The sequence below is a fragment of the Onychostruthus taczanowskii genome, unplaced genomic scaffold (genome assembly GCF_017590055.1).
Source record: "Onychostruthus taczanowskii isolate IOZ18803 unplaced genomic scaffold, ASM1759005v1 scaffold25, whole genome shotgun sequence".
NCBI lineage: Eukaryota > Metazoa > Chordata > Aves > Passeriformes > Passeridae > Onychostruthus > Onychostruthus taczanowskii.
The window spans coordinates 9,674,128-9,693,260 of record NW_024499796.1 but is presented as its reverse complement, the minus strand read 5'-3'; the positions used below and the strand labels follow the sequence as shown (position 1 = coordinate 9,693,260).

The following is a 19,133-nucleotide window of genomic DNA, read 5'->3' as shown; positions in this document are numbered from 1 at the left end:
TGCACTGGCTGGGAGCACAAGAGCTTTTTACACAATACTCACAGAGTCTAGTGATCTTCCATTCCAAATCCTTTTAAATCTTCTCTCTTTAATTAAAAAAAAAAAAAAAAAAAAAAAGAAAGTCACTGAGGCAGCAAGACTGACATACTAGAAAATGCATTTCTGGGGAGAGTCATGAATGTTTAAACTGGCTGAAAGGCAGCCAGGCACAGTAACCAAGGGGGTTTGCAACACTGCAAACACAGGGTCTGTATAATTGACATAAGGGAAGAAATTCTGGGGAGAAACTTCCTTAAACTGCACCGTTTAGGGTTGCTGAAATTTTAGTCAGGAGAGCATTTATTCTTAAAAACTTCTTAATGCTTTGACACTTCATGTAAACACTGGGAAAACACAACTGTCAAACACGTATTTGCATTGTGTTCTTTGTAAGAATTACTAAATTTGCTTTGTTTATAACCAGAGCTTTAGAATCCATGTTGCTTTTCTCTTTGCTCTTGCTAACTCCCAGGATGTGCTTTAGCCTGGGCTGCAGAGCAGGGACAGACTGAGAGCCAGTGTTTGCCTCATGGAACTGATGGAAAGTGCAAACCACCAATACAAGCAGATCCAGTGTTCCTGCAGGACAGTTTGGGCACCAGCCTCCTTCTTCTTGTTGAAATTGTATTTTATTTATTGCCAACCCAGAGGGAATGCCATGCTCTCCAGCCTTTCCATGAGTGTGCCTTTCCCTCCTTGGCGGCAGCTCCGCCGTCCTGGCTGAGTCCCTGGGCTGCAGCTCGGGTCCACCTGCAGAATCCCACATTCTATGGGATATGAATCACAGCAGCAAAGAAACTGGGGCACTGCAGCTATTTCAGTGAAGCTGAAGGGTGCTGGGGAAGGCTTGTCCCTGTTCTGAATCTCCTCAACGTCGTGGCTGTTTCCTGTGGTGGTTTCTGACCAGTGAAAGCCGTGCAGGTAAAGGCAGGGCTCGCAAATCCAGGATTGTGGGGAGTCTGGGAGTCAGGAGATGTGCAAGGCTTTAGTGCTGGGGTGTGATGCAGGACAGGGCTGGCGTGGTGAGGACCCAGCATGGCACAAACTGGGTGGAGGAGGTAGAGCTGTGATTCTCTTTTGGAGAATGTGATGTCATTTCAGGCACAGATCCAGAATTTTGCTTAAACCAGCTCTGTCTCTGGGAAAATGACATTGCAGATGGTGAGTGTCATTTCAGTGTAATATAATTCTGTTATTAATTTAGTTAATTTTTCAACTGTAAATGAATGCAGTCTGAGTTAAGAATTTCAGATGATTTTGAGTGTGGATGTCACATTATGACTGCAAAGTACTTTCATGTTTCCTTTGACCAGTTTAGCCAGGAAAGCAGGAGTGCAACATTAGGGTGTCTCAAGTCACAAATCAGTTCAGTGTTTCACAGATATTGAGACATTGAGAATCCAGTGGTGGTTTCTGCCTTGTCTCAAATGAATACTTTGCTATTCATTATTTATGTACTATCTAATCTGTAACTTTTTATTTAAGACACCTGCCAAGAAATGCACCCTTTAAGATATTTTGTCTTCTGCAGTGCTCGGTTTTACAGGCAATTCAGTTTTGCGTATTTCTTACTGTTTGAACAGGAAAAACATTAAACTGTTCATGTGTCAATTTGTTATTTAAGTGTCAGCAGCCAGTTTTTAAAACTTTTTGCACTTGGTCTCTCTCTAGTCAGTCTTGCATCTTGACACCCATACCAGGAGGTGAAGGCAATTTCAAAATTATTTCATTAGAGACCCTCTGTAGCCCTGGCTCTGCTGGGGGTTGTACAGGTTTCAGGGAATGTGAAGCCAGATAAAAATCTAGAGGGAGATGTAAAACATTGATGTAAAAAATACCTTGAGGTCTGCAGCTGGTGTGCTGCTCTGAAGACCACCTGGTGAGTGTGGTGAATACCTTCCTGTTCTCAGGAGTCTGTAGTAGGTTCAATCCCAAGAGGATTTATATTCTTTCCAAAACTCTTATCTATCTTATACATTGTAGTTCAATAGCTGCAGTTATTTCTACTAATGTCTGTTTCTTTCTGAGACTGGATGGTGTGATTCTATCTGAAACAGAGCATTTTTTTCCTCAAATGATTGCATATGTGCTCACACAGTGCCTCTGTTGTTCCTTTTTTAACCTTCCTGTTAGGCTGGTAATGATTTCCCCTTAGACCATCTTTTCACCTTCTTTCCAGGAGCTAAAAATATGAGCTACACTCTGCACATCCCTGTTTCCTTTACCTTAATGCATTAATTTAGATTAAGCAATTGCTTGCCTTCGATTCTTCAACTTCTTTAATTACTGCACCAGTGTGATTTTGGCTCTTCTTTCATTCCTCACTCCACAGTGGAGGGGGCTCCATGTGTTCACTGATTTTCAGTTGCATCTCTGACCCGAGGGTCCTGCCTTGGCACAGATGGATTCTCTCCAGGAGCTCTCCAGCAGCTTCCTGCACGCTGACAAGTGGGCAGCTGTGCTCCTTGCACTGTCAGAGCTCTGGAGCCTGGAAGGTGACTTTGATTTCTCTCTGCTGATGGTTACATGTGCTGTGGTTCCAGATCTGGTTATTGAGTTTGTGCCTATCCTGTCTTTGGCACTTAGAGCTGGGTGTGGGGGTGCCTGGCAGGGGCTGCTCCCAAGAGATCTCTGAGCACAGGAGCCTTTGACTGAAATATTATGAGAACTGAACAGGCAGGAGTAATCCCAGACTCCAGTATTTGTTGTATGAAGTGTAAGAGTTTGCCAGAGGAAGTACCTTTTCAGCTTCTAACTATAGTGTTGCTTTGTAATTATTCATTTGGATGGAAAATTCCAGCCTTCTAAAGGTTATCCCAGATGCAACTTTGCCAGGAAATGCATTACATGGAAAATAATAAAACTCCTCTGAATACACAGTCTCCAGGTGAACCTGGATGCTGAGCATACTGTTGGAAACAGTCTGAGCCTTGTGAAATATGTGTCCCAGTGTTACAGGGCTGGGGCTCTGAGTGGCCAGGATTTCTCTTTGTGTGGGGAAGGGGAAGTTCCATACAAGGAGCTGGGATTTTAAATAGTGAATATCTGCACAAGGCACAGGTCAGTCATATTTTGCAGATTTCTCTGCCCTGTGCTCCTCTCTGAATCCTCATGAATTGTATTTCTTATCTGTTCCCCCCTGGTTTGTTGATACTTTTAACGTGAAGGAAAACTATTTTGATATTTCTCTGTCAGTTATTTTGACATTAATCAACACTGCAGATCTTGTTTTGTTTGGTGTCTGGGTACATCATAAAGAGAGTTGCTGAAAGAGTTCAATTACAATATCAGCATCTCTGCCAAATGTATTGAGCTGTTCTGAAAAGCGGCTTGTCTTTTCTGACCCAGATACACAGTTTCCAACTGTGGGAGATGCTGCCAGAAAGACTCTTGGCAGAAGGCCAGCAATAAAATTATACTGCAGAAAAACACAACATATTTTCAGCAGCACTTTGTGTGGTGTGATGAAAAATTACCTGTCTCCTGAATGCAAAGCAGAGGCTAAAATAAACTTCCAAACTGAAGTTGCAAACCTCTCACTCTGACTTTTGAAGGTAACAAAAACCGGTATAAATTCCAGTTATTTTCTGTTATTGCGTGTGATACACCTCGGGCTGTGTTAGATACTCATTGCTTTGTTATTAGCAACCTCTATTGTTCTTGCTGCCCTGTCAGTATAAACTCTGTCTGTTCTCAGGGTGCTGCACACTGCAAAGTGCAGTTTCCCATGGCAGACACTGGTGTCGGGGTAGATTTGGAAGGTGGAGGGTGTTTTAATGCTTCAGCTGAATATTGTTAGCGTGTGCCTTCTTGATGGAGCATTTTAAACCAATTTTCATGGTGTTCTACTTGGCCTGGCCAGGAGCCTGGAGAGCAGCTCACTGAAGTGAGGGGTTTGGAGCTCTGGTGCCCAGTGACCCCAATCTCCTCTGTGGCACCAGTAACCCTTCTGTGCAAGGGGATGCTGGAGTGCCAGACACAGTTCATGTCTCCTTTCTGGAGGCTCAGAGCACTCTAATTCTGGTATTTCAGTTTCCATGGAATGCAAGTACCTGTTTCTCCTCCCTTTTCACCTCCCTGTTCACAGGCACTGGGAAGTAGCTGAGCATATTCATCACCCCTGGCTGTTTAACTGTCTGTCCCCTGGGAATGCAGCTGCAGATGCAGGAATATCTCCTACTACAAAAGCCTCATCTGAAATTCTTTTTGCTTGTCTTGAGCCAAAGCATAAACTTCCTCTGTGAAGGATGGGATGTTTAATGGAAACGTTGCTCCACTGTCATGGTGTTTTAATAACATTTCTAATGTGTCAAATCCCCAGTGATTTTAAACCACACTGCAGACTCTGCGCGGCTCCACTGTGACCTGGTTTGGAGACAGAGATTATTTACTCTGGTTTTACACTTTAGGGGCACATGATGCAGAGCAGTAGTGACTTTTTCAAGGTCACCAAGGTCTCAGTGGTGCAAGGAGCTTCCTGTACAAGTCTCCTTGCAAGTGAGGGTGGCTGCCCCTAGGTAAAACAGCCACACAATTAAATATTGTGCTTTTTAGTCCGAGCATCAACTGTTACTTCCCTGAGGATGCAAGAGCAAATATGCTGCTATAGTCTGGTTGTGGAATGAGGCTGTTGGATTTATGGAATTGCTGTTCACTTCACATAATGCTTTCTGATGTATTTGGTGCTGAGCTATGTTATGCTGCCTTAGTCCATATGGTTGGAGCAGATTTGATTTTGGTTTTCCTTAATTTAATTCTGTGTGCTGTCAAATGTACTTTATTCTGTATATTGTGTCTGTACTTTTATAGTAAACTCCCTCCTGTTTAATGCTTTTGTTGAAAATGTTTTCTCAAAGTCTGAACTAAATTAGGGTTTCACTCCTATGCGTGTTTCTGAAATATTCGTAGGATGTTAATGACTTGGAAGACATCGTGCATCAGCTTTGACTCAATTTTCAGGATTTTTTTCCAACTCTCTGAATTTTATAATAAAGATCCTTTTGTAATTAATCCGTCTGTGCCCTGACTTCAGCCACACACTGCTGAAAAAAAGAGGAGGTAAAAAGCTCATAAATACCTCCATCCAACAACCTCTGCTTGTCTTTAAAACAAGAAAGCAGGTCACTGCTTCAAGCACCTAGGGCAGAGTATGGAGAGGTGTTGGTGTTTTCATCAGCCCAGCAGAGATTCACCCCCATTGTGGCTGTGACACATTCATTTCCAGCCTGTTTGGGATTTTTCAGGACCCTGAGAAGCACCCAGCACAGGCAGGGCTGCCCCTGAGGAGTGAGTGTTTGCAGCCTTGCCCTCTGGACAGCAGCTGCTCAGCACTTAGTGAGCACCAGAACTTGCTCAGCCACCTATCTTGGCCATCTGCTTGCCACAGCCTGGGTGAGCTGATAAGCAACAGCTTGCAGGAGTCTTGGGAGGGAGGCTGGAGACATTGTACTGGGCATATGCTGAAGTCAGCAACACATTCCAGTGTCCTTCTCTCTGCCTGGAACTGCCAAGTTACAGCTACCACAGAAGATAACAAACCAAAAATGTGAAATGTGGGAGTGACAGGGAAGAAGAGTAGGTGAAGATAGCTGGAATTCAGTTTGGAGAGAGAAATAATTTCAAACAGATGATCTAGAAATGTGTCTCATAAAAGTCTCTCTAGTTTGCTATTTGCTGACTCAAGTTAATATTATTACAAAGCAAAACGACCTTGTAAAGAGTCTGGCTGGTTCTGGAGATGGTGAAAGGCTGTTGAGTGTGGAGGAGCTATGACTAGTTCACAAAATAAATACTGCCAAAGCAGTGATCTTTGCTTAGTTTTCCTCCCAGCTGCCCCTGTCTGACTTCCAGGATCTCTTAAGAACACCCCCTTTGCTGATTGCTTCTGGGAAGCAGTTTGGTAGTGTTCATAAGCCTTGGTGGGCACAGAGCCTCTGTGATGAGAAGTGGGTCAGTCAGCGTTTTCATTAGCTTGCTTTTCCCAAGTATTTTTAGTATGACTGCACTTAACTCTCTTGGGGTTTCTTCCTTGGCAATTTTCAGCTGCTGGAACAGACAGGTCCCTGCACAGTGTTCTTGTCTGGCTTTTTGTTATACCCAGTTCTGCACCCTCAGTTCAGTGATGTGACTTACAAACAGCTATCAACTATCAGGCCCTTGCTGCCAAAGCTACTGGTCCTGTAAACCTCCTTTATTTGTTCCTAACCAGGGAAATAGGGAGGCAGGATCTGCTGTTACCTTTTCTGTCACATTCAAATCTCTGTGGGATGCAACATTTTAATTATTCCCTGTCACATCACAGGTTTAAGTATCTCCTCAGCTTTCATGTCATCTCACCTATCCCTCTGCTGTTGCCAAACATGCTTTTAATTTCTAACAATGTCAGGCTTCTCTGACACACAATATGCAAAGTGTTGCTGGAGAAGGGGTTCAGCATACAGAAGAAAAGAAAACTGTGTGTGTGTGTGTGTGTGTGTGTCTCAATCTGCAGAAATTTACTGACTGGGTTTCCAGTTGCTTCAAAATGTTGCTGGAGAGCTGATGCAACAATATGTGTAGAGAAAGGAAAACAGGAATTTTCTGCAAGGACAGGAGTGTTTTGCTGTGCAGTGAGCTTATGCTTCCCTCTCTCAAATTACCTGCTCTGTTCATCTGCTCTTCTCTCTCACAGAGCATTTCTTTGCAGTTTTGTGGTGCCAGTGCTGGTGTTGTTTCCCAGTTTAGTACAAGAAGGCTGCTCTTGCAGGATCTTTTCCATGCTGAGTGCTGGGAAAGGGAGTGCATGGGCAGCACAGGCGGTGTGGGTGATTTCAGCTCCTCACAAGTCTGACGTCTGCAGTTTGTTAGAATGTGCTTGTCTGCCTTTAAATAACAACTTGCAGTTATTGCAACCTAAGGCCTTGGTTCTTGTGCAGGATTGAGGGCTGCACTGAGGATTTCCACAGAGAATTACCTTCTGGTAATTAAATGTAGTGGATTTAATTCCTAACATGCGTGCGACACAAAAATAGAGACTTTGTGAGCTGGTTTCACATGGAGCATGTTTGCCATGTTGGATTTCCTGTCTTCCTCATCCCAGAAGCTGGGATTGCCAGGTGCCTGCCAAATGTCCCTGGGATCAGCTCTAACTGGCACGGGAAAGCCGTTACATGTGTGTGGGCACATCACAAAAAAGTTGCTTTCCACAGTGACATCTGTTTGCTCAGATATAAATGGATCAGTGACTGTCCCATCTGGAAGCTGGGGTGCTCTGAGCAGTGGTTTGCCTCATGTGCTGCATCCAGCACTTCTGGAATCAACCACCATCACTGCTGATTTCAAGTTGTTTCTCTCTTTTTGCAGGTGAATTAGAGAAAGTGACTCGCAGAGCACCTTGGCTGTATGAACTCTTGAGCTGTCAAGGGACTGAGAGGCTTATGAAGAGGTTCTGTCAGGCAAAACAGTGCTTAGCAAAGACACCAAGGAGGAGGGAAAAGGAGAAAGGGAGGGAGAGAGAGCTGAAACACTAACAAACCATGGTAGGTATTTGTTGTCTTTCACAGGGGTGCATTAAAAGTGTTTTCTGCTGCCAGGCTTGCATGGGGCCTGATCAAACCCGAGAGAGGGGATTTTCTGACCTTGCACTAACTGAGGGATGGTACTGTGTGCTTTGAGCAGAGCAAGTGGGGTTTGATGTATTGTCAGCCTCTTAAAGCCAAAGAGTGTTCTTGTGAGCCTGCAGTACATGAATTATTAAATACGAACGAAGGGGATGCTCATAAGGTTTTCTAATAAAACTGGCATTAGCAGGCTGTAGCAAACAGCACCAGTGACCTTGAACTCGCAAATTTCATTACCAAATGCTCACGTTCCCTTTCCACCTCTACCTCACAAAAGCAAGTTTTGATCATTCACGTGTGTGTGTGATTGCAGGTGCCTCTGTACACACTTTGTGGCAGTGCAGATGAAATGTGTGTACCAAGTGTGCTGGGTATGGTTTAAGTGAGGAGTCACTCCTCATTTGCCTGGGTTTGGCTGCAAATAGAATAGGAATAAACCTACTCAGTTGCTGAACAATATGAGTGGAGAGCAGTTTAAATATATTTATATATTTTTAAGCCCTCTAAGGTTATTACTGAGAGAATGGAAATGAGAATAAATGCAATAAATTTTAAACACAGTTGCTAGCATTTGTGTGGCTGGTTGCTGCAGGTAGGCTGTGTGTTTATATTTAAGAAAAAGACCTAAACCAAGACTTCTACCAGTTACAGAGGGAAAGGGAGAAAGAACTCTTTGCAAAGCAGAGTTGTTAATATATTTTAAATAGCGTCCCACTCTGTCATTCTTTTTGGCCTGAACTGTGATGAGGAGTTGATCTTGTCAGCCCTTCTTCATTAGAAAACAAAACATGTCTCATCATTAGGAATTACCAGTTTGTTTCTGCTCCAGTGCTGTGACATTTTGGAAGGCAGAAGATGGTGGGTGAGTTGTAAATGCAGCTCGGCCGTTTCCCGCAGCCCGGCTGTATCCATGTTGTGGATAACCACAAGAGGGACCTCCTGGAAGCACTCTGCAGCCTATCAAACTGCAGGGGATAAAACCAGCCCCTGACAGATGAATTGTTACTGCCCAAATTATCCATCTGGGTAGGAACACAAAAATTAGGAAGGGAATGATGTCATGACCTTCAATGGAAGAGACTCAGGGAGTGCAGTAAACCAGGAGATCATGGATGGTTCCTTAATAAGGATCCAGCCTGGAGGCCTGTGAGGTTGTTCAGAGGCCCTTTGTGTCCCTAGGAGTGGGTACAGCTACAAACCCATGAAGAAGGGGTGAAAATGACACCTAATTAAGGTGCTTAACGTGTAGGAGGAACAGAGGGCTTTGGTTGGTGATTGTGTTCTGGGAGGCTTTCAGCAGTGGCTGATGTGTCTTAGAGACCAAGACTTATTGCTGCCCCTGCCACAGGTCTGTGCTGTGATCACAGCTGGTCTGGGGCACTGTTTAGATCAAAAATGTCTCACCTGAATCGTCTGCAGCAAACCCAAAACTTCCTAGCACAGGTTACCCAACTAGTGAAGTTTACCTCCCTCAGCAGTATCACTCAGGACTCTGAACTTCACTGCAGGCTTTTTTAATTAGCACTCTAATATCTTCCTATTCATTTGAATGTTTTTAAAAAAGAAATTTCAGCCTCTTACGGTGTATGTTTATTCTCATCTTCATTCATGCCTTTGCAAATCCCTGCACAGTGGCTGAGCCTCTCACAGTTCTGTACTGCCTGTGACTTCATCTGCAGCAGCAGCAAAGCTGTGAGGGATTGGCTCTTTGACTGCCTGTTCCCTGGTGTGTGCTGCTCTGGTTCCTGCCATAAACAGAGGAGGGGTGGCTGCTGTATTCAGCACTTCCAGAATATGCAAAATTGCATTTGGAAAATATCAATGCCTTTTACAGAACAGGAGTCCTCTCTCCTGCCCTCCTTTCCTCAGGCTATGCCCAGTCTGCAGCCTCCCTGCCAGGCAGGATTCCCGTTCAGGCAATGTCCTATCAATGCTCCAGTAACTTTCTTCTCTTTCCTCCTGTTTCCCACTCCGCAACAGAGATCGATCCGATCTTTTGCTAACGATGACCGCCACGTAATGGTGAAACATTCAACCATTTATCCATCTCCAGAGGAGCTTGAAGCTGTCCAGAACATGGTCTCAACAGTAGAATGTGCCCTTAAGCATGTCTCTGACTGGATGGATGAAAAGAACAAGTCTGCAAAGTGTGAGGGTGATGTGGAAGCCAAGGAGGAAGCTGCAGAAGGCTCTGCCAAGTGAGTGAAGCTCAGCTCACAACGTGTCCCTGTGCTGCCCTCAATGGCTCCTTTCCTCCAAATAAGAGTGGTAGTGTTACCTGGGTCTGCTGCAGATGAATGTTCATAGAAGGAGGGGGATATATTTGGACTTCTTGATGTGGGAGCACGTGGGGGGAGTGCAGGGAATGGCAATAAGCCCAGTGTGGGCAGCAGTTGCTCTCTATTTCTTTGCTTATTTTACTGTGATGTTGTGAAGTTGCATTTAGCAGACAAACCTTTCAGCAGTTTTAAGCAAATACAATTCCCTGGAACACACCACTGCAAATCGACAGCCATGTGCCTGGGGGCTCCTGCAGTCTGATACAAAAAAAAGTTTTGATAATCCAGCAAACAGTTTCCTAAGCCTCCATTACTTCCCATTATTGCCATGGTTTAACCCCAGCTGGCAACTCAGCCCCACACAGATGCTGATTTTTTATAAAAAAATAATCCCAAGTGTGCAGTAAATGCTTTGCAGACAACTGGATGAGAAAAGAGCTGGTGCTGGCCTGTCAAAGAAGCATTTCTTGCATTTTACTCCAGGCTTTTAAACAGTCCTAGTCTATAAAACTGGCTTTTGTCACAGTCTTTTTTCTCAGCACTCAAAAATTAAGTGTCCCTATGTTGCTTTGAAAATTCTTTACTGTGACTCTGAAAGGTTCCCCTAAACTGTAGCTGGAGAGCAAAATCCCCTTTAATTACCCTAAACTGTTTCATTTCCAGGGATCAAGGTGGTCGGACGTTGTGTGGCGTTATGAGAATTGGCTTGGTTGCAAAGGGCTTGCTGATCAAAGATGACATGGATCTGGAGCTGGTTCTCATGTGCAAAGAAAAACCCACAAAAACCTTGTTATGTATCGTTAAAGACAATCTCCCAGCTCAAATTCAGGTGAGTTCATTTGCAGCAGTCCTCCCACAATGGCTGATAGCACTGCAAGGGCTGTTTGGGGAAAGGCTGGAATTTGTTCCAACAAGAAAGACAAGTGATGTAAAGGAATATACTCTGAATCTAGGAGGGCATCTGGGGCATGTGACATGTTTAGTGTGGTGACATGAAGTCCTTACTCACAAATGTAACCTCTTCCTGCTGTTGTTGCCCTACTCCTGTTTGTGCTGTCAGTTCCCGGAGGGCAGCTGACCTCTGTGTGTGCAACTAACCCAGGGTGGGTTTGGGTGCTCTGGGCCACCCAACATCAGCTGAACTGCAGAAATCTTTCCTGCTCAAGTGTGTCCCTGAGTCCCTGTTGTTGTCCCCTGCCTGAACCTGCAGTTCCCCATTGCAGCTGCTTTGCTTGGGCTGTTCCCACATAAACCCCTCTGTGCTGCCAAGGTGAGAACATGTCACTTTAGGTGGTCACTCATTTGGGCTCATGTTAATCATGACCTCACTTTTTTTTTTATTTATGGCTACTTAATTCCAATGCTGTTATCCAGTGGGCAGCAGTTGCAGCTTGTTTAGGGATACTTCTGAGGCTGAGCAATCAGTCCAGCTTCCAGACTCACCAACACTGGTGCCAAGGAACTGCCCTCAAATGTTCCACTGCAAGTGCCCCTCTACAAACCACAACCAAAAAAATCTGCTTTTCTTCTGATCAGCTTTTCTCCCCCCGTTTTACCATTTTTGACAGCTGTTAGTTCTCACCATTAATTTTGTCACACAAAGGGCTTGTTTTAATGGGCTAATGTTGTTCCTGGAGATGTGGCCCTATCCATAGCTAAAAATGCAAAGGATCTTTTGAGTAGTAAAGAGTAAATTTTACTTGTTTGAAAATGATAGAGATGTATTGAGTATTAAAGAATAAACCTTGTAGTGAGGCATGAAATGAGGAGGGCTGAAAGTGAGAAGAAAAATTAATTATGTGCTTCAAAAAAAGTGAGATAAAATTAAAGAATAGACATAATTAAAATATGTGAAGACTGAATAAATTCAAGGGACAGGCAGGTAAGATCCTGTGGGGAAGGACTGTGAGGGATTACAGAAAAGATGAGGGAAGAAGACTCTGACTTGTGAAATGCACCAACTGTTGTGGGCATGGAAGACAAGGAGAGGCTCTGCAGAGGGATCAGATGCTGTAGGTGAAGGAAGGTTTAGTGGACAAAAGGAACAAGCGAGGCTCAGACACTCAGGAGCTTCTGCTCTGCTGATTGAAGGCTCATGGTGAGCAGGTGCTCAGCCATTTTCATCCCAGCAATAAAGGAGCTGCAGAGCAGACTGCAGCAGGGAAGGGCTCGGAGCAGACATCCTGACCACGGGTGTGCTGAGCAGGCTCTGCACAGAAGGGGTGCCTGGAGGCCTCTGAGCCCTCTGTGCCTGCCCTTGTGCTTCTGGAGGGTGAGAGAGGTCCCACAGGGTGGCTGAAAGGCCTGCAGAGAGATCACTGCAGAGAACTCTGACACGGTGCATGTTAATGGAGCAAACTGTAAGGCAGTTGTAGCATTGGCTACAAAAGAAATGTTTTAAATTGTTTTTAATGAGGGAGGCAAGGCTGCCTTTGTTACTGCAATGCCCTGTAGCCTTCTCATTAGCTGAGGCACATACACAGATTCTTCACTTTTTCAGTCGATTGGGAGAGTCTTGAAATCTTTCTTGGTGACTTTCAGAAACTTACAGAAGAAAAGTATCTGGTGGAGGAGCATGTAAATGAGGCAGCTATTGTTATCCATAACACAAAGGAGCCCAAGCTCACTTTGAAGGTGATACTCACATCCCCTCTCATCCGAGATGAAGCAGAGAAGAAGGAAGGAGGTACACAGAGCGTTTTAACTTGGTTTTAAGACTGTTCTAGCTAAATGTCCTGACTGTGCAGCACAGGGTTAATTGGCAAGCAGGTTTTTAATTGTGCATCATGTATTGACTAGACTGGCTATTGCCACCATGAGTTACATTATGTGTGCCTTAAAAAGACAGCAGTCACTTAAATTTCATGTAAATATGTGTCGTTTTCCTTTCAAGCAATATTCCTGCAGTGTTAACTCTGATATACAATTAGATTTTAGTTCTCCTTTCTTTCAGACTTGCTATTTAATTCTTAAGCACCTGGCGCTGCACAGTCTTGTTTGCAAATTAAGTCAGTCAAGTGGGATTGGTTCATAGTTTCTTGAAAAACTCATAAAAATGTTTCTCTTTATGTAAAAGCCCTCTCCTGCAAAGCTCGCCAGTGTGTCGTCCTGGCCCTCAGTTTTTGTTGATTGATGACATGTATGTTTCTGGCTTGAAGAATTTCCTAACTGGGATACAATTGAAGTTACGGTGCTGTGATACAGCACTTTTGCTTCTGAATTGAACGTTGTACCTCATGTCCTTAGAGCAAAATAGTTCTAGAAAACTGTCACTTAGTCCTTTCCACTCCTTCTCCCTCACCGCGGCGTCCTACACAGTGCTGTGCCCGTGCTGCAGGAATGGTGCCTGTGGTACCAGTGAGGCTGGAAACAGGCTGTGAGCAATAGAGAAGAGCAAATGTAGCCACACTTGGTTGTATTTTTTAAATCTTTTCAGTAATTTCTGCTTCCGCTTCCCAAACCTATCCCTAGAAACTTTGTCACTGGATGATGTCAGACCTTTGACCAACTGGCCACTCTCTGTCATGACAACTGAGGCAGCTGGGCCCGTGTGGGCTAGGGAACTCCCTGTCGCTCTCTTCCCATTTCTAGACTTGCCACGAGTCCTTTGCTTCCTCCCTCTCCCACATGGAATACCCACGGGGTGAGAAATGTTGGTCAGTTTCTCCTCATTTTGTTGGAGGCGACGGCAGGAAGGATCCCTTTCCAAGTGACATGTACCACTTTGGCAGCAGTTGAATGTAGAAAAATCTTACAGAACAGATGAATGGCAAAGATCCCTTCATTACACTGGCTGTTTATTCTGAAATTAGCAACAATGCTGTTTCCAAGACCATTAAAAATAAACTGCATGTTGCTTTAGTTGTTCAGCTTCCCACAAGATGCTGAGACCAGCCCTGGAGCTGCTGCAGCTCATCCATGTTCATGAGAGAGTCCGAAGGGTAGGACGAATTCCGATGGTGAAGGATTTGTGAGATTCCCACCAGGGGATATGGTTTTACACAGAGGCTTCTGCCCAAGTATTTTCTTGTAAAAATTGATGCTTAATGCCAGCAAAGTCCAGGAATTTTTGAATTCTTCTCAAACTAAAGGAGGGTTGGAATTTTTATGCTTTCTCATGCTTAAAACGTAGGTGGTCTCTTTTTTTTCGGTATCTTAAAATATTTTCAAAGGTCTCTACTATATTTTTAAAATTTAATATGGTGTTACCACTTCTCCTGAAGTGGTGATACACTGTCATTCCGTGAAGCTGCTGAGAACAGGGAATAGGGTCACGGATCTCATTTTCCAGTCCAGGTTCCTTGGCATTGATTCATCACAAAGAACAGAGACATTTATCATATTCCTTTTCAAGGTATATGGAGCATGATGCAGATGTCACTAAGTAAGTTGGGAGGGATACATTTTTTTTGTAATCTTTCCAACTATTCAGATTGGAATAACTTAGATTCAGACCAAAAAAGTTTCATGTCTAGTGAATAGGGAGAATAATTGGAGAAAACTGCTGAAAACACCTTGATCTCCAAAGCACTGGTGTATTTTTTCACTACCACTGAACAGTGTCAACCAAATGTAAATAGACTTCCTATGCAGTTTTAAAAACCTGTCAGGTGGCTCCATGCATTCTTTTGACTGAAGGAGCTCAAAGTGCTGCTGAACTTGCCTTTCATCTTCCATGTAAGATAGGCCCAGACTGCCCGAGCCTGTGGAAAACTGACCAAGGTTTCTGTGGTGGGATTAGCACTAATCTGTCCTCTAACAACCCAGGTCAGGCCAACGGCCCTCGTTACCAGTGCTCCCATTGTTCTGTAGGAATGCTGTGTGTGCCTTCATGCCCTGATGTCAGAATGTACCGAAAAACATTCCTGGATTTCTCTTCAGTCCCCACCTCTTTGGAAAAGTGTTCATGTTTAAGATGTGGTGTTTGTCCTATTTGTTTTTGCTGCTCCTTAGCAAAAATAAATAGTGGCCCAGTGTGTGTGTGCATTTTGGTGTTTCTCACAAACAGCTACCCATAAAGCTCTGCTTTCTCATGTTGAGAAGTCAAGCACCTAAATTTGCCTGCATTTTGCATCAGTTTAAATTTTAAACTTCTTAAGAAACTGAATTTTTAGTCACAGCATCAAATATAAATTGGGCTTTCCAGACCAGAACCTTGTATCCTGAAAACCAGTTGCTGTCACTGAGCATACAGTAACAAATTCTGTAATTACAAACAAGCTGGTTCACCAAAGGGGCTGAAGCTCCTGGAGCAGGACACGGCCAGTGATGCTCCCAAGGGGCCAAGTGCCTCTGGAGGGGCAGCAAGCCCCAGCCTGCCCTCCCCTCTCTGGAGAAGACAAGGCTCCTCGTACAGCTCAAATGAATGGAGTTGGCAGCTCCTGTGTGAAGAGAATGCTGCAGCAGTGGGGAGAGAATTCCTGAGGGATTGGTTCTGCGTTGCATAGTGTGAGCTAACGTCAGGGCTTTAGAATTTACTCTTTACTAAACTCCTTGGATCACTGCCCTTGTTAAAACTACAAGGAAAAAAGGAAAGCTTTGCATTCCCATTGGAAAATTTTGATTTGGTCTCACTTTCCTGACTGGCAGAGCATGAAGAAACATGCCATTCTCCCGAGGGGGTCTGAAGGGAGCCCGCTGCAAGCCGCTCGCCCTCTTCACTGCCTGTTCTCTTCATCTTGCTGTTTAATAGAATCTTGCACCCAAAAGTTGGCAGACTGCAACATCAGGACACTGGGGCTGAACAAGCAATTGGCAAAATTCTCCAAGATATTTGTAAATTAGGCCTTGGAAAATGGTCTTAATCCTGTAAGAAAATGTATGGTTCTAAATTGTTGAAACATATCTCAGGAGGCTTTTGGTTCACCTGAATGACAGGTGACATGTATTCTGTTTGTAGTTTAAATGAAAAATTAATTTACTTTATCAATGGCTGCAGCACTCTTTAGCAAAGCCTCATATAACACTGAACCCCAGTTCATTGCAAAAACAAATAATGATTTTGCAGTCAGTCACCTTTGCCATTTCTAACGTTTTAAAATAAGATTCTGATCATTCATTGACAGTACTTGTTTGATACAATACTTGAGCTTTAAGCAGATGTTTCTATTGTCTGCAGCGAAGTTTTCTCAGAGAACTACCCAGATGGATGTTGAGTAATCCTGTGCCACAAATGTCACTCCTGAAAGCAACTAAACTGCAAAGGAAATTTAGAAGCAAATCTTGTGTTCCAAAGTGACCTTTTGTGCTCAAAGAAAGCCAGAGCTTTGAGACTTTGCAGCTTTCATTTGGACACTGATTTGCAAAGCAGACAAGAGGAGTGATTAATCCCAATCCTGGAATGCTGTTGATGAAGGCAGTAACAAACAATGCAAATATCTGCTGTGAAGTTCACAGGGGTTAGAAAATAAGCTTATAGCACTTGAGTCAGCAGCTGTGAACTGCAACCATCACCTGTCAGACAAGATACTGGTTCTGTTCAGTTTTACACTGGTAGGTTTTTTTTGTTTTTTTTTTTTGCTTTGGGCTTTTTTATTCATCATAACCATCAAGTGCTTTTATCAGAGTAACCTTCCCAGGAAATGGCTGAGGAGAGGCAGCCTTAACATTCAAGATGCAATTGCTTATGCAGCCAATCCCATTCAAAGGAACCCATGAAAAAGTCCTTGGAGATGGCACTAACAAACTGATAGTACCTTTTCCTTGTAACTTGTCCTGGTATTTAGATGTCTTGCTCATCTAGCAGAGTTTTCAGTTTGGAATGGATTTAGTATTTCATTCATGTCTGAAAAAGGTCTCTGAAGACCTGGAGAATTAACCATTATAAATAATGAAAAGAGTGCATTTCCAAATTATTTATTTTTAAGTAAAGAGTAACTATGTATTCATAGGAAAATGTCATATTCAAGTTTTTAGTTAAGCCATGGATTCATTTCGTTATTCCAATTGTTCTCAACATCAGCTAAAACTAGAATATGATTTCACAGAAATGTAGAAACTGTCCTTTTTATAGAGTTTCCAGAGAATCTGGATATTACAAACTCCTTTGGATTAAAGTAAAATAAATACAGAAGAATGGACTGATAGAAAATTCCCCTTAACACAGAACTGGATGTGGCTGCTAAAAGCAGTTTGTTACAAGTTGGTTGATAAAGGGGAGGGGAAGACAAAAAAAGTGTAAACCTGGACAGAAAGTATCAGTGTCTTGTCTCTCAAATCCATCTTTGAATTTCCTCTGTTGGTTTCAGTTGCTGTTGGGAAGCTTTTATACGAGGGCACTTCCTCTCAAATACATTAATGACCTGGAAGTTACCAAAGCCACTCTTTCATATGCTCTGGTTATATGAAAGACTAAACAAACTGAAGTATCATACTAGCATTTCCTGTATATTTCTTTCATTGAATTATACTGGCTAGTACTGTTCATGCAGTAGCATTTCAAATATATTCAATGTTTTTCTTTGGAATTCTCAACAATTGCATGGATGTAATTTAACTTTCTACCTATTACATTTTTTTTATTACCCCCTGAGAATATCTTCCTCTTGTCCAAAGAAGCTTTGAAATTCTGTGCCACCTTTGTGGAATAAAAGTCACAAAGAAGAAGAGGAAAATAAAGCCCAATACATCCCAACAGAAAAAAAAAAGAAAAAAAAGAAAAGTGCTATAGAGCTATTTTCTGCCCTGAAATGTGTTCTACATTTTTAATAAGATCCCAGATTGTCTGTAGCAGTGGCCATCTTTATTATTACTATTATTTTACAAGGAGTGAATGCCTTTGCTTCTGTTGCACACGTGCACATTTACTACCTTTAATGGCTCGTTTAAATTAAATAACACCGTGCACTTAAATTCTGGGAGTCTTATTATCTCATTGAGATGCTGCCGCTCTTTTTGTATTGTGACAGAAACCCCTTGGTCAAATTGTATCTGTCTCTTTTTATCCCATTTTTACCAGTAGATAATGTTGCGATGAAAGATCCTCCGGACTTATTGGACAGGCAGAAATGCCTGGAGGCCTTGGCGTCTCTGCGGCACGCCAAATGGTTTCAGGTTGGCTTTTTGTTCTTACCTTGTTGTTATTGTAGCCTTGCGAGGTTTTATTTGAGACAGTTTTAATTTTAATGCCTCTTTAATTTCTGACTAGTCCCTCCTAGAGCAAAGGTCTAGAATTCCAACCCAGTGCTGTACTGTGCGAGGGCAAACGTGACAGGGAGACAGTCAGCTGGTCCAGAGTTGTCATGAGGCTACAAAAGCAATCTTGACATTTCGCTGCCTTTTTTATACATCTCTCTAAATTCAAGTGTACTTTTATATAAGTGTTTTTATTTTGCATGAAGCTGATTAAGTATTAAGTAATAATAATTTAAAATCTATCCCAGGACTCTGTGCATTTAAAAAGAAAAGCAAAATTGAAGACCAGGCTTTTGCAGGTGTATTGGAATCATTTTGTTTGTTTTAGGCCAGGGCAAATGGACTAAAATCATGTGTAATTGTGCTTCGTATCCTGCGGGATTTGTGCAACAGAGTCCCCACATGGGCGCCGCTGAAAGGCTGGGTAAGTACAGAAGGAGCTGAAGGGCACAGGCTCACGTCTCAGATCTCCTGAGAGTTGTAGCAGTGTCTAGACTGGAGAAAGCAGAGTCTTGTATGAGACTCCTCCTTCCACCCCCGTTCCTTTGCTCACCATTAACTGCTCCCTGTGTAGAGGAGAGAAGGCAAGTAGTCCTGGAGCCTGTGACACACTGATCCCATGGAAAGGGACACACTGATCCCATGGAAAGGGACACACATCCCGGAGGACTGGCAATAGACTCCTGCTTGTTGCCTTCCATCCCTCTTGTTTAGTATTCCAAAACTATCCTGCTCCCATGACAATGCCACTCCTGCCAGCGGCTGGCGCCCTTTCCTGGGCATGTTTGCTCTGCGTGCCTGGAGAGGAACACTCTGCAGGGCAGCAGAGGTGATGTTTCTCTTGTGTGGAACTGAAAGCCCTCTGAGAGGAGAACATTCATCTGGCTTGACTTTAGACACCTCTCCTGTTTGACTTTTTGGGCAGACAGTGGAGAGCAGCTGGTGTCCTCAAAAGGTGACTCAGACCAGGGGGACAAAGACGTGCCCTGCACGAGGACATGGCCTCCCCTGGGGCAGATCTCTGTCCCTTAGAGCTGTAGTGGATTACAAAGTGTCCTGATGTGAATGTTCACCCTCTCTGCCC

At 43.5% G+C, this 19,133-nt stretch overlaps 1 protein-coding gene and 1 long non-coding RNA gene across 13 annotated transcripts in view; one reads left to right on the top strand and one right to left on the bottom strand.

Annotated features, from left to right (window-relative positions):
* LOC121336837 (spermatid perinuclear RNA binding protein) overlaps positions 1-19,133 on the top strand; it is a 58,999-nt gene that overhangs the window by 14,936 nt on the left and 24,930 nt on the right. For 8 of the 12 annotated variants that reach the window (XR_005952823.1, XM_041406360.1, XM_041406355.1 and 5 more), the window contains 6 exons: positions 7,381-7,556; positions 9,618-9,835; positions 10,580-10,745; positions 12,458-12,602; positions 17,874-17,968; positions 18,378-18,473. Coding sequence is in view for 11 of the 12 variants with exons in the window: in XM_041406360.1 (XP_041262294.1) it covers positions 7,554-7,556; positions 9,618-9,835; positions 10,580-10,745; positions 12,458-12,602; positions 17,874-17,968; positions 18,378-18,473 (723 nt within the window). In the remaining variant the exon portion in view is untranslated. The remainder of the gene's footprint in view (positions 1-7,380; positions 7,557-9,617; positions 9,836-10,579; positions 10,746-12,457; positions 12,603-17,873; positions 17,969-18,377; positions 18,474-19,133) is intronic. The other 4 variants (XM_041406356.1, XM_041406359.1, XM_041406361.1 and 1 more) reach the window with 3 other exon arrangements.
* LOC121336843 overlaps positions 1-19,133 on the bottom strand; it is a 45,909-nt gene that overhangs the window by 12,219 nt on the left and 14,557 nt on the right. The window contains exon 2 of the long non-coding RNA XR_005952824.1: positions 43-86. This is a non-coding gene — a long non-coding RNA (uncharacterized LOC121336843). The remainder of the gene's footprint in view (positions 1-42; positions 87-19,133) is intronic.